The sequence below is a fragment of the Larimichthys crocea genome, chromosome VII (genome assembly GCF_000972845.2).
Source record: "Larimichthys crocea isolate SSNF chromosome VII, L_crocea_2.0, whole genome shotgun sequence".
Taxonomy (NCBI): domain Eukaryota; kingdom Metazoa; phylum Chordata; class Actinopteri; family Sciaenidae; genus Larimichthys; species Larimichthys crocea.
The window spans coordinates 13760847-13775521 of NC_040017.1; the positions used below are offsets into that span (position 1 = coordinate 13760847).

At 41.2% G+C, this 14675-nt stretch overlaps 1 protein-coding gene across 2 annotated transcripts in view; it reads left to right on the forward strand.

The window, feature by feature from the left end:
- The window catches only part of arhgef17 (Rho guanine nucleotide exchange factor (GEF) 17), a 64908-nt gene extending 53364 nt beyond the window's left edge, over positions 1-11544 (forward strand). For both annotated transcript variants that reach the window (XM_019260984.2, XM_019260985.2), the window contains 20 exons: positions 663-755; positions 868-1044; positions 1149-1199; positions 1321-1430; positions 1636-1721; positions 1954-2072; positions 2286-2493; positions 2695-2768; positions 2986-3069; positions 3193-3296; positions 4549-4664; positions 4793-4912; positions 4998-5265; positions 5468-5554; positions 5751-5818; positions 5958-6106; positions 6188-6362; positions 6466-6561; positions 6872-7054; positions 7170-11544. In XM_019260984.2, the coding sequence (XP_019116529.2) occupies positions 663-755; positions 868-1044; positions 1149-1199; positions 1321-1430; positions 1636-1721; positions 1954-2072; positions 2286-2493; positions 2695-2768; positions 2986-3069; positions 3193-3296; positions 4549-4664; positions 4793-4912; positions 4998-5265; positions 5468-5554; positions 5751-5818; positions 5958-6106; positions 6188-6362; positions 6466-6561; positions 6872-7054; positions 7170-7378 (2577 nt within the window). In that variant the 3' untranslated portion in view covers positions 7379-11544. The remainder of the gene's footprint in view (positions 1-662; positions 756-867; positions 1045-1148; positions 1200-1320; positions 1431-1635; positions 1722-1953; positions 2073-2285; positions 2494-2694; positions 2769-2985; positions 3070-3192; positions 3297-4548; positions 4665-4792; positions 4913-4997; positions 5266-5467; positions 5555-5750; positions 5819-5957; positions 6107-6187; positions 6363-6465; positions 6562-6871; positions 7055-7169) is intronic.
- The last annotated feature ends 3131 nt before the right edge of the window (positions 11545-14675 follow it).

Genomic DNA, 14675 nt, shown 5'->3' on the forward strand with positions numbered 1-14675 from the left:
GAAATGTTTTGACATCAGGACTGAAACCTGATAAACGCAACTCCAATTCAAGTTTTTCTTCTAATATTCTCATTTCTAAATAAAGAAATTGAATATGGGGAATGTTTTTTCGTCCTATGCAGAGATCTGGAGGATCTAAAATGTTTTCCCAATGCCACATACTACTGCGATTGATTTTCTATTTTAGAGAATGTAGTTTTTCATCTGGAACTGTAAGTACGGACAAATTGTCTGTGAAATGAACGACAAACCCTCTCTTTAAAGCAATTCGACCAGATAATTTGACTTCAAAACCCGGGGATATTTTAGCAGTACGTCCAGTTGCATTTGGTAGACCACTGTTGTACACTTTGATACTGCGGTGTGCCACCAGAAATAAATGTATGGGAAAAACAGCTCTCGTTGGCTGCGCAGACAAGATCTCCAAATCAAAAATGTAATCAGCCACCACAAAAACCTGTCATGTCCTCATCCTGTTCTCAGTTTTCAACCACAGAGAGCGTCATGCCAGATCGGGCTTTTACAGAGGAACCACTGCACCATCTTGTGATGGAGACATGAAATGCAACAATGACCTGATTTTAGTCAGTCATCTTGGGATTTTAGGCCTTATTTTCTCACTCTCTCTTATATCCATCCTCCTCTCTCCTCCACCCCTACAGCAAAACATGCGCGAGAACAAGGAGAAGCAGGCTCTGGGTGATCTGATGATTAAACCAGTCCAGAGGATTCCCCGATACGAGCTGCTGGTTAAGGTGAACCATCTCAAAATATAACTTACTATATAACACTGTAAGTGGCCTCATCCTGTGTTTAGAGGCAAGAAGCTTATGAGAAGGGAGATTAATATTGTGTTGTTTGTTTTAGGACCTGCTCAAGCACACCCCAGAGGATCACCCAGACCACGCGTACTTATTGGACGCTCAGAGGGACATCAAGCGATTGGCCGAGAAGATCAATAAGGGCCGTCGCTCCGCTGAGGAGGCGGAGAGGGAGGCTAGGGTTATCCAGGAGATCGAGGCGCACATAGAAGGAGTTGAACACGTGAGATATTTATTACTGTGGATACGATAAATCTAAACATCAGCAGTTTTATGTTTTTATGGTGTGAAGTGATGATCGCCTCCTTGTTTATGTGTGTTTGTTAGATTCTGAACCCTCAAAGGAAGTTCTTGAGACAAGAAATGGTTATGGAGGCGGTAAGAGCGACTTTCTCTCACACAAAATATTGCATTGAAACTTTAATTGTTTTATAGATGACCCGACAGTTTGTCAAAGTTCAGTTCAGATTTTCTCAGCTCTCCTTCTTTCTCTCTGTAGAAGACAGTGGGTGGAAAGAAAGACCGCTCTCTCTTCCTCTTCAGTGATCTGATCATCTGCACTACTCTCAAGAGGAAGTCCGGCTCATTAAGACGTAGCTCCATGAGCTTGTACGCAATAAACACAAACACACAAACACTGACAGAGGAGAATAGACACACACATACTGTATGCTATCTGAACACAATTTTTAAACCACTCTGCCCCCTGGTGTTGAATATTAGACAAGCAGACTATGTTTAGGACAAAGTTTCTTTCCCTCTTTTTCTCTGTCTCACCCTTCTTGTTGCCTCTCTCTCTTTCTCTCTCTCTCAGATACTCTGCTGCAAGTGTGATCGACACTTCCAGTAAATACAAGTTCCTGTGGAAGCTTCCCCTGGAGGATGTGGAGGTGGTGAAAAGTAAGGCTCCATCTTTAGATCACATACTGCTGAAGGCGTGAAATGCAATTAAATGTTTTCCGCATATAACTCTAGAGTCGAATGAGTCTCATGAGCCTGTGTAATTTCTAATATCACAGGTGGCAAATGTGCTCACTGTTGCCTGATTCATCAATACTGAAATTAGATATTACATTTTTTCATCCTTAAGATTGTGTTATATTCTTTAATTGATTGATTATCTCTGCACCAGGCTCCACTCAGGCAACAAACAAGGAGAGCATCCAGAAGATGATCAGTCGATTAGACGAGGATCTGAGCACTCTGGGGCAGATCAGCAAACTGTCTGAGACCCTCAGCTTCCCACACCAGGTATTGTGGACCAACACACACACATGCAAACAACAGCCACATTATATGTGCTTTCGCTTTGTCTTAATCTTTCTCCATACCTCAGTCTCTCTGTCTCTTTGATCTATACACAGTGACAAATTGTTTAATCACTTGGGTTCTGGGATTTCATAGTCATCTCTTGCATGAGGTGGTAAAACGTCTAATGTGTAACGTCATTTCCGTCTCTCTCAGTCCCTTGACGAGGTAATAAAGGATCTGATGGCGTCAGTGCACAGGGAGCTGTCAGAGAAACAGTCTCTGGCCTTCAGTATGACCTTCCTGCCCACAAAGCTGGAGTTTACCACAGCCTCAGCCGAGAGCAGCTTCGTCTTCGAGTTCACCTCGCCCGACACTCGTTCCAACTTTGAACAGGCCTTTGAAGAAGCTAAGAAGAAGCTAGGTCAGCGGATAACCCTTATAATGAGACAAAACATTGTTTTCTGAACTGTAGCTTGTTAGGAAAAATCTTGGACAAAATGTGTTTCATTCATTTGTATTTGATGCCATGATCATTCTGTTATTGTTAATGATTCTTAATAGGATTAGGTGATAAGAAAGATTCATCTAAGCCATCTAATTGTCAATGTGTCATTGTGTTTAGCAATGACTAAGGACCAGTGGGACCCAGAGTTTCTGAAGGCCATTCCTATTATGAAGACACGTAGTGGAATGCAGGTGAGAGCAGCATCTACTGTATAGTCTAATACTGGATAAAGGCTTTATTTGTCATTGTAGCAGTACAAGTACAGTACAACATATATATGTATACATATTCTGTATATATGAAGGTAAATGTCATGATTTCAGTCAGTTATTTAAATCACTTCATACCTGTAGACAAGCTGCCATCACAAATGTACAAAGGTCATCTCGTGTGTTATTGTTTCCCCAGTTTTCGTGTGCCTCTCCCAGCCACAGCTGTCCTGACAGTGGCTGCGAGGTGTGGGTGTGTAACAGTGATGGATATGTGGGACAGGTTAGAAAATGCTGTTATTTTACTGACCAATCAGCGCTTTAATAAAGACTGGTTTATTCCACATTGTCTCTGATGGCGGGAAACGTTTGACTGATGACATATGTTTTTTTTGTTTCTCTCCAGGTTTGTCTGTTGAACATCAAAGACGAGCCCACAGTGGAGGCCTGCATTGCTGTCTGCTCAGCGAGGATCATATGTATTGCGGCAGTGCCAGGACTCAAGGGAAGGTCAGTGCATACACACCTACGCACACACACACACACACAATGCATTGACAGGAGAAATATGAGCTCCATCTGAGGCATAAAAGACATTTTTCAGTTAAGTCTCAGTCGTCCAGGTCATTGTTCTTTTAGAAAGATGAAAGATGTTTCACTTCTCAGCCAAGAGGCTTCTTCACTTCTGACTGGTAGGGAAACACAGGTATTTGGTGGCATCGTTAACCAGGCCATTATTCCCACTTGGTCCATTAGTGCTCCTTGTTATTGTGAGCCACTGGGTTCTGGTGTGAACGACAGTCACTGGCCAAGTGTGACTTGTTTAGTCTCCTGGGGAAGTTTGGAAAGGACAGCATTGTAGGTGGAGGATAAGTGGTATCTGAGGCCTTCTCCTCTATTGAGAGATGGTTTCTCATTGTAATTCTCATTGTAGTCGAATGCAGTAAGGAATGCAGACAGCCACTTAACATGGCACAACACAGGAGGGCCAACCCATGGTGACAATAATGTTCACAGCTTGAATAGGAAGGTTTGGTGGTTTAAAGAAAGAGGAGTGAATAATGGCCTGGTTAACGATCCAGCCAAGGCTAAATACCTGGGTAAAAAGTCCAGTCGTCTCAGATTTAAGTCTTTCTCAAACATCTTTCAATTACCAGTCAATAGGCCTTTTTATAGCAAACAGTTTGAAATTACCAGATATGGACCCAACCATCCTGTACTTTGTTATAATGACGTAGTCAATGTCCTGAGCGTCAATCCTGTACTTTGTTATAATGACGTAGTCAATGTCCTGAGCGTCACGCAAATGTGTGTTTCTCATGAGTGTGTATGGTGTGTGTGTGCTTGACTTCTCCGTAATCTGGTCAAGGCCGACCTGGAAACTGACTGACTGAATGTTATCTGGCTGAACAGGAACATCCCAGACACAATACTGCTGAGGGCAAGACCTCCCCAAAAGATGTTTCTCACACTGTGTTTATGCAGTTGCACATGTGTGTGCTTCTATTACATTACATTTAAATATGTATGTATGTATGTATGTATGTATCACTCAAAACACGACACTTGTGAGTGAGTTGCATCAAGTGACCCAGAAAGTCATTATGTCATCTGAGCTCATTAAAAACACCTCTTACTGAATAAATTTTTTAGCATGCAGAGCTCAAAAATCAAACATCAGTTCCTATTAAGTTGCCACTTGACTGATTCATTGACCTCATTTATACTCTGTACCATTAACTAATCACTCTTTACCTCTTAGGGAGCGTGGCTCAGAGCCCAGCATCACCCCCGCCCCCGGGGCACCCGGTCACACCCAGCAGCAGCTCCACATATCTATCGCTCATTCATCTCTGGAGCTGACCGAGCAACCTACAGGTTTGTCCATAAATGTTTTACATAGTACAATGGCTTGTATTCTACCTGTATGTACTGCAGTTTCCTATATTTAGATGGATTAATTAAACAATAAATAATTTAACAGCTGATTAATTTATTGTTTCCAGGACCAGGGGCAGAGCTTGTTCCATTTGACAGTGATGACACTGACGACGAGGACTCACCCAGCCCTTCCTCCACTCTACAGAGTCAGGCCAGTCACTCCACCATATCATCCAGCTATGGCAGTGAGTAAAGACACTCATACACACTCCAGTCACACACATACTGGTACACATCATGTACTTATCCTCTCTCATTTCCCCTTCTCAGATGATGAGGGTCCAGGCTCCAAGGACATGGCTACAGAGACCACCAGCAGTGAGGAGGAGCAGGAGTTCCCAGTGGCAAGCAGCTACGGAGCTCCAGGGATGTTGGGGGTAGGCGGAGGAGGTCGCGTACACACAGAGAGTCCCATGGATGGCCGTGCCATGCGCCGCTCCTCCCGGGGCTCGTTCACCAGGGCGAGCCTGGAAGACCTGCTCAGCATCGACCCGGAAGCCTACCAGAGCTCAGTGTGGCTGGGTACTGAAGATGGATGGTGAGTGATGACACACAGCTATAGGTCTTATAAAATAAAAGTTAAATGAAAAAGAGTGGAGTTATGACACTTAATGCACCAGTAGCATCCATGTGTACATAACAACAAAGCTTCTCATCAAATAACTATTTTCACGTAGAAATAGCTTCCTTGCTTGTTGATCTAATGACCTAATTTTCTTTATTGCTCCTGTTTTTTATAGCATCCACGTGTACCAGTCCTCGGACAACATCCGAAACCGTAAAAACAGCATGAAGATGCAACACTCAGCTTCCATCCTCTGTGTACTGTGAGTTTCCGTTTTGGTCACTGCTTTGCCTTTTAAAAACAAATAGAATACTAGAAATTGTAATAAAATTTGAAGTTTCATCTCTCTTTGTATTTTCTTGTAGTGGATACATCCAGATTTTGCAAAAAAATGTGTATCTTTTGTATCATTAGTGTTTTCTCATTACTTGTACTTACTTTCTTTTGACTTGCTACAGGTATTTGGACAACAAAGTGTTTGTGTCTTTGGCCAACGGAGAGGTGATTGTCTATCAGAGAGAAGCAGGTAAGATCTGAGTGTGAAGTGACGTCAAATTGCTGCTCCAATTATCCAACCCATTCCTGCCGTTATTTAAAAATATATGTATGTTTTGCGATTTCTTTGTATTTCCCCTGTATAATCTCCCTTTAATCTGAACCTACAGGCAGTTTCTGGGACCCTCAGTCTTCTCAGACGTTAGTTTTGGGTACGCCCAGTAGCCCTGTTACCAAAATGGTTCCTGTTGGAGGAAAACTATGGTGTGGCTCACAGAACAGAGTCCTTATTATCAACACAACTACACTGGTACAAGAGGTGGGTGGAAGGATGTATGGATATGTGAATAAATAACAAGGTAGACAGACCGTTAAGTGACACTTCTTCCCTTCCTCTCAGCACTGGTTCCAGGTGGGCACAGACAGCAGTCGGTGCGTGACGTGCATGGTGGCGTACGGTAAGGGTGTGTGGTTGGCGCTGCAGGGCAGTGCGCTGGTCAGGCTGTACCACGCTCAGAGCTGGGAGAGCCTGACAGAGGTGGACGTGGCGCCGGCTGTACATAAGATGCTCGCAGGTAAACACAGCAGCTCATATGTACGAGCTGAATAACTCAATATCTCAACTCCCTACATTTACTGTCCTTCATCCTCACCACTGTTTTCTTTCTCTCCTCTCAGGTGCAGATGCGATCATCAGGCAGCACAAGGCCGCCTGTCTGAGAATCACAGCGTTGTTGGCCTGTAAGGATCTGCTGTGGATCGGCACCAGTGCAGGTGAAAACACACTACACAAGTATCAAAGAAACCTAAAATGTATTAACCATATTAAATCAGAAGTGACTGGAAACAAGCTAAAAGTATTTCATGCAAACAGCATGAATTTGTGGTTATTTTTGTTACAACTGATAAAAGAATAAAAAGGATGAGGCTTCTATATATTGTCTTGTTAGAAGCAATTACTTTTAAATGACTTAAATTACTTTACTTTTTTAAATGGTGGTATGTTAGAATTTTATATTGATCATTATGACCTGGAATAAAAAAGAAAGCACATTTTAAGATTCTACTTCTTCTTCTTCTACAGGGGTGGTCCTTACTCTGACGATCCCAGCAGTGAGCTCAGGAACTGGGGCCGGGACACTGAAATCTCCACTGGTTCCAATGGGCTCGGCTCACGGACATACGGGCCACGTTCGGTTCCTGACATCGATCGAACTACCTGAAGGGTTTGATATGAACTTGCGACCTACAACAGCTGACTCTACAGGTAGTTATTATTGTTTTTTTTTTTTTTGGGCGGGGGTCTACTTCGAAACATTTCACAAAAGTTTTATCTTTACGTGCCTGCCTTTGAGCTTTAATCCCTCCTTTCTGTTTTCTAGGCAACCAATCCCAGAGCGGCAGCACAGTTGATGGGAACCTCCAAAGGCGTGATTCTGCACGTCGCAGAGCGTCTGCCCACATCCCTCCAAAAACCAACCACCTAGTCATTTCTGGCGGCGATGGCTACGAGGACTTCAGACTGACCAATAGCAGTGAAACAGTCGGACGGGATGACAGTACCAACCATCTTTTGCTTTGGAGGGTCTGAGACAATTGACCCCTGGTTCAAACAACCTGCCCCGACCTCCCTCTAGCTGAGAACGGCACACAAGCTCTTGTCCTTTACCTCCCACCAGACTCCTCACTTTTTGGTGTTGTTGTTTTTGGTCTTCTGCTCAGTCCACCGGTCTCTATGTGCATAATATGGCTGTCAGCTCCCTCCTGGACTTACTAATGAATATGATCACTTCAAACCCAGTTTTCTTGTGTTAATGTTTCTGATGGTGTGCATTGTTCCTCACTGAGTGGCGTCTGTGCGTGTGTATTTTTCGTTTTTTGGCATCTGCAAATGTTGTCTAGAAAAGTGTCTTTAAACTGAAGTCTTTACCGAAGGAGATGGAGAAGGGAAAAATGAAACTGTGACAGATTGATGTATGTTTAGACTTAGAACAAGTGAAGAAAAGAAAGACAGAAGACAACTTGGACTCTGCAGAATGTCATTGCACAGGGGGTTTAAAGAGGACGTTTAGGTTAACTGAGACAAAAGTGAAGCATGTACTTGTCCTTTGACATTTTCTCTGTTTTTTCTGAACTTTGACATCAACTCTTTACTCCATCATCACTTCATCTTAGCCTGAACTGCAGACAAAATTCCTCCCGAGGACCAGAGGTAAAAACATATTGATATCTACGAGTGGAAACTTAGAAACACATACCATGACAGACTGTAAGCTGATTTCTGCAGATGGAGTTCAAACTTAGCAGGGTTGACATCTGTAGAGTATTTTGCTCCTTAAACCTGATTGGCTGAGTCTTGACAACAGCCCCTGAATAGCAGATTTTCTGGTGCCAGTAGAGTTGAAATGTATTATCTACTCCATAATCATTGCTTATAGGTGTGAGACTGCTAAAATAATCTTTTCTCCTGTAGAGTGAGAGTGAATAGGAGCATCATTGAAGTGCAATATGCAGCAAGGGTGTCTAACAAGATTATAAACACATGCACACAGTCACACATTAATGCACAGCCTTCATCTGCTGAATCTCAAGATATTCATAATCGTGTTTTCACAGATAATCACATCGTATCTGATTTTGTTATTTAATTTTTGCTGCCAGTTTAAGATGACGTGAACGTAGATGATGCCCACTACTGGAGTTAAGTTTAAAAAAAAAGTGCATTGGAGATATTCCTCCTTAACATGACTATGCCAAAGCCTTGTATGTGTTTAGAGTTTTGACATCAATGGATCTGGATTCTTTTGCCATGAAATTTCACTTTGTTGAGCGTAAATCAGGAGCTGATTTCTACAGCAGAGTCTTTAGAGATGACGCTAGGCTGTGGTAGCAGATAACGATAGTTATGTATAGTATTTATGGTTTTGATTTTTAGCGCCTTCTTTTACAGCACTTAATTTATAGAAGATATAGCTTTCACTTTTTTCTTTTTGAGTTGAAGAACAAGGAGGCCCTCGCTCGATTACAGGAATAGATACGTGGGAATAGTTTGTTTCAGGGCAGATAGACATTCACAGTAGGGGTGTAACGATACAGTCCACTCATACACAATACAGGGTTCATGTTCCAGAGTTGTGTATCTCCGCAGGGAAACAGAAAGGAGAGGCTGTGGAAATACTTTTCTCTTTACTCATCTAATGGCTGTTTGTGGTCAAAGCGATCCCAAAATTCACTTCAGATTGTATCCGAACAGTCACTCTGTCGCATGTTTGGGTGCCAAAATGCTACGATTTTCTTTATTTTGCAGCTCAACTGTGCATTTTATGGCATTTTTGTTGCAGGAAATATAACCCTAAAATGTATTGTTACACCCCGAATGCACAGTGATTTCAGTATTGATCATTTGAGAACAGGAATGCATGTGGTTTGTTTGTGAATAAAGAGAGAGCACAAGATACGGAGTAGGTCAGAAGGACAAATGCTGAGCACCTGCACGTGCCTTCAGAAGGCTAAAAGTTAAGCCATTAAACACACACACACACACACACAGTGAAAAGTCAGCTCTCCCTCGTCCTGCAGCAGATGTCTGGAGGAAGTGAAGGGTGACTCTGACTTGTCCTTGCACACACACCCACTCACACACACACACGTTAGCCTCAGGCTTCGGGGTTAAGCAGTGATTGTCTTTGATCCCTCCAAGCCTAGAAAACCTCATTGCACTTTGCCAGCCATCTGGGCACTTCACTTCCCAAACTCATCCACATTAGGCTAACTCTCCCGCTGTGAGAGCGGCTAACGGTTAAGAGGATTGGTTGGTTGTTGTGATAGCTGCTAACTAGCTAGTGAGCTCTTTGCCTCTAAGTGTAAAGGCCTGTGTACTGTACGTGTGCATCCTCCACAAGTGCTTTTTATTTTTTGATTTTTTGCCCACAGAAATTTCATTCAGTTTGTGGTAGCCTGTGAAGAATACAGCAGAGGAAAGTTTGAATTTTAGGAAATGGATTAGTTTGACATATTGGAAAATATGTAATTATTTGTGGAGAATTAGCTGAGAAGATTGATATAGCTCATGTCTGTACAGTGAATATTAAGATGCAGCCAATTAGCTTAGCTTAGCATAACACCAGGGGGGAAACAGCTATCCCAGCTCTATCTAAAGGTACAAAAAAAATGTGCATACATGCACTAATGCTCATAATTAACCCGTTATGTCTCGTTTGTTTATTACACAAACTAAAGTGTAGAAAAGCTCAGGAAGTCAGTGGGCTTTGCTAAACAGGTTACACCACAGAACCCTTTGTAAAACTAAAACTCATCATTTTTTACACTTTTGTTTGTACTCGTCTAGATAAGACATAATGTGTTAATTAGTGAGTTATGTTGTTAGCTGTTCCCCCCTGTTTCCTGTCTGCTAAGCTAAGATAAGGTAACCCACTGCTGGCTGTAGCTTCACAAATAGATACGAGAGTGGCATTGATGTTTTTATCTAACTCCCAAGCCAAAAAGGCGAATAAAACGACTTCCCAAAATGTTCAATTATTCCTCAGTGTCCTCTAACGTTAAGGTAGCAGGCAGGCTACCGTTTATGTTCTGTATGTTTCACACAGAATTAATATTTGTGTTCTCAGTGCCAACCACTGTCAAGTTGCCCATAAAATGCTGTATATCTATGCTGGCTGTAGAGCAACGGGAGGCTCCCTGTAGAATGGAGAGTTGTGTGAACAGTGTTTAGAGGAACATCTGCATGCTATCTCCAAATGTGCTGGTACCAGCATTTCTAAAAAAAACTAAAACAAACTGTGAGTTGGGCAGCAAAAAAAAAAAAGGGTCGCAGCCCCATGATGGTGGTGATTTATTTTTATTTTTTATTTTAGTTCATTTTCAAGCTGGGTTCTAAAACGTAATCACTTAATGTCCTGGGCTGACAACAGTTTTAGTTGTAATTTAGTTTGAAGGCTCTATTCGTGATTTTCAGTAATCAGTAGAAAGAATATTTGCCTTAAGAATGTACTTTTCTGTTTTCTTGGTAGTCACATGAGTATATAAACAACTGAATAATCCTATTTTCAGCAGTTTTGAACCCAATGTATTGAGTTTCTCAGTTTTACAGACATACATGCACACACACACACTTAGATATGAAGTAAAACTAAAGGATTGACAGAATAACACCTGTTGTGTGCCGGTTAAAGAAACTAAATTTTTCATCATCACATCAAACTCATCCTGTCATCACTGTAACTCTCAGCAACTTGTAAGTAACCTCCTCATGCCTGTATGTGAAAGAAGTCTTTATTGTTGTAAATATTGGTATATATTGCCTTTTTTTCTGTAAATAGTGCACCCACGGTCCTCAATTGTTGATATAAATCTAATGGCATATTTTTATATATTTGTGTAAGGTTTGTTTTTGTTTGTATTATTTTTTTTCCCCTTTCTCTCTGGCATGCGCTGTCAGTGACGTTTAAATTATAACTGTCATAGATCTTTACAAAAGAAGACGAGATGGCCTCTGAAAGATAGAGTTTTGATGTTTTCACTGGTAGCCACGTTAGCTCCAAAACATACGTTTGCCTTGTTACGGATGTCTACAGGTTGGCAAGTTATGCGCTGCCACCATAAACTCTGTTTATCTCTGGTTCTGGTTGACATGTTGCGGTTGTCATGGTTACAGTCTATCAGAGTTACTTCCTGTATGTAACTGTTCTTGTTTTTGTCACTGTGGGTTCATCTTTGTAATTAAATCAGTTCACTGGTGCCAGTTTGTGCGTGTTCTTTTCTACAACATACAACAAAGTCAGTTTATATGCACCTCAATCAACAAAACCTAAACATGTGATCAGAAACTTGGATACGTGTTCTGGTATCTCTCACATCTGGATTTCTGAAACCAGGCTATGATGGGTGTTATGAATGAGAAAACATTAATCATCACAATAGTGAACAGACAATAAAAATGCAATAATTCTGAGACATGTCTAAGCAAAAATGTCTATAAATGTTCATGTTCTGAAATGTTATGGATTGTTAAGGTTGGGTGGGCGGCAAAGTGGTGGTTCCTGGTTCAAACCCCCCCAGCTGGTTGGGGCTTTTTTGTGCGGAGTAGTTTGCATGTTCTGCCCCGGGTGGCTCTACCTCTACTTGTTGTTAAGGTTGGACCGTTGGCCAGACAAGACATGCGAATTTAAGATGTCACCTTTGGGAACTTTTTCCAAGTAAAAATATAACCCGTTAAATCGATAACATTTACTTGTTGCAACCTTTCCTTTTTCAGCACTTCAATCAAGCTCATGTCACTGCTTGTTGCAAGAACTCATTGTGAATCACATCCTCATGAAGTCACAATTATTTACACAATCCATCAAGTGGAAAAAAAAAACCTCAGATCTTTTACTTGGTGGAAACTAGGTGCAAAAGTCTTTAAAGATCCCTAAAAAGGCAAAGGTAGGTTTGTTGTTAATTGTTTTGTAGACTAATTAAATGTGTGCCCATGTCTTCTACCACTCTGACCCCGATGATTCCTCCCTCCACCATTTACAGTAACAATAAATGAATAGATAGTAAATAAATAGTAATAAAATCAACTCATGTCTTATGATGCTCTCCTCGCCTCCTGCAGACAGCTGCGCTGACCACAACACAAAGTCGTCACTGTGTGTTTTTTCCAGCATGCTTCAGTGTTACTCCACTATTCATTTGACTTTAACCCACTGACCCACAATGAAGTGTATTGTGATATGATAGCCCAGCAGTATATAGAGGAAAACTGTATGAATGCAGACCATTCAGGACACACACAAATACAAATGTTGCCCCTCCTTCCCTCAGGAACACGCACACACAGTATTCAAATGATGCATTACACACTGAAGATATGTGTGATGAAGAAGGGAGGCAGCAGCACAGAGATTTATCTATGACGGACATGAATGACTGAGTCATTCAGTCACACTGACTCACTGATTCATCCCAGCGGAAGAGCGTGGGCCAGTGGAAATCTCCTTCATTCACTGTTAACAGATTTGCAATAATGATGCGTGTGTATTAGAAAATAATGTAATTTCCATTTTAATCTTGCAAAACTCTAAGTGTCAAACACAACACGTACTCACTGGAAACCTGTTTCTTTGCACATTTTGCTTTAAAGATAGTTGATTGTAAGAGTTAATATTTTCCTCAAAATAGCCTACATATGCAGTGGGAAAATTATTTTTTATTCAGAGAACATCACAAAGAATTATATAGGTCAATATGTAAGTTACGAATGAGAATTATAGCTCAAAAATGTAAAACAAAACAAAACATCAACTCCTAAAACCCTAAACATTGTCAAGAGAATGTAAAGAGGTTTGATATTATGTATTGTGTTGTAGAAATATTTACTAAAATTAGTGTGCTAAATGTTTTGCTTCAGTCCATGCTTGTAATACGACTTGCGCCTCGAGAGGTGATAGTGAGTCATTGTAGCATCCAGTCCGTCCAGGCAGGGCAGAGGGACAGAGCTGCTGCTAGATAGTTACTGAGACCGGGGTTCCTGGTCCCAGAGCCCCCAGGGAGCTGTACAAGAGACAGCAGGAGCAGAGCCAGAGGGTCTTGTGGAATAAATCCTCCTGAGTGACGTTGGATTCTGCTCTGATGTTAAAAAGTGGATTCATCTTCACTCTCTGCAGGTGCAGACATCCACTCTTGTTACTGTAGCTATCTGTGGGCATCCGGAGCTCTATGATTATGATACGATCCCCACTAGGGGTCACCAATGCTTCACAGGGGTTATTATAATACATACATGTATACAAAATACAGATGGAATTATGTAAAAAGTTAAATATCAGAAGAACTAATCTCTGATGCAACATTTAGAGGAAACTCTTAAAAATTTCAGCTTCACTTTAACTATGATCTAAGTTGGCATAGCCCTGAGTGTTTTGAACTCCATTCAGGAAATAAACATTTTATAAATTGTAGTATGAATTCAGACTTTTTACAAATCGCTATCATGACATAGTTAATTTGGCATCCTTTTCATGCATTTATTCCAAAATAAATCACTGCAAAATCTGTTTATTTTGGGTTTGCACTGCTGTAACGTAATTGGGTTCAGTGCTTTATAATTTACTCGCTGTTACTTCATAGTTACTACATCGCACGAGTGTCATTGCATCAAGGTTGAGAGGAGGTGAAATGCTGCCCCCTGTTTGTTTGTTTTTTGGAGCATGTGGCCGCAAATTACAAGTGGCCCTTTTAAAAATAAATGGTAATCTTCACTGAATGAAGAGGTGGTTGTTGGTTCCAACTTAAAAATAATTACTTTAACTTGTAACAGACAAATGAATTAAGTTGTTTAAAACAAAGTTAACAAGTTAGATTAACACATTTGGAATTGGTTTTGTGTTACCTATTGAAGCCATTTTCTAGTGATACTTCTTTTTCTTACATTTGATTCTTGGCAGCAGGTTGGCAGCCTGATCCTTGGGCTGGAAAATCCTGGAAACCTGTATTCAGGAGTGACTTTTTTTTTAATCTAACGGCACCTGTATGGGATTACAGGGAATATTGCACAGATACAATTCAACAATTAAATGCACATTAGTGATGACATGTATAAGTCAAGAGACAAAATTACATTTCCAATTAGATCTCACAGGACTCAAAGTTTGACAACTCTTTCTAGAGAGGACGCAGTTTCAGTGTACAACAATAGACCTTTTTCACAAGACAGGACACAGGTGTGAACGATGGCTACGATCCATTCAGGCTCCTGGTATTGTGCATGTTGGCTCACACTGCTACAGTTAAATGGGACACTTAAATAGAGCACAGCCAAGGCTAATGTTATTAGTAACACCTGTGCCTTTACTACTAAGACAGTGTACAATGTCTGCTGTGCT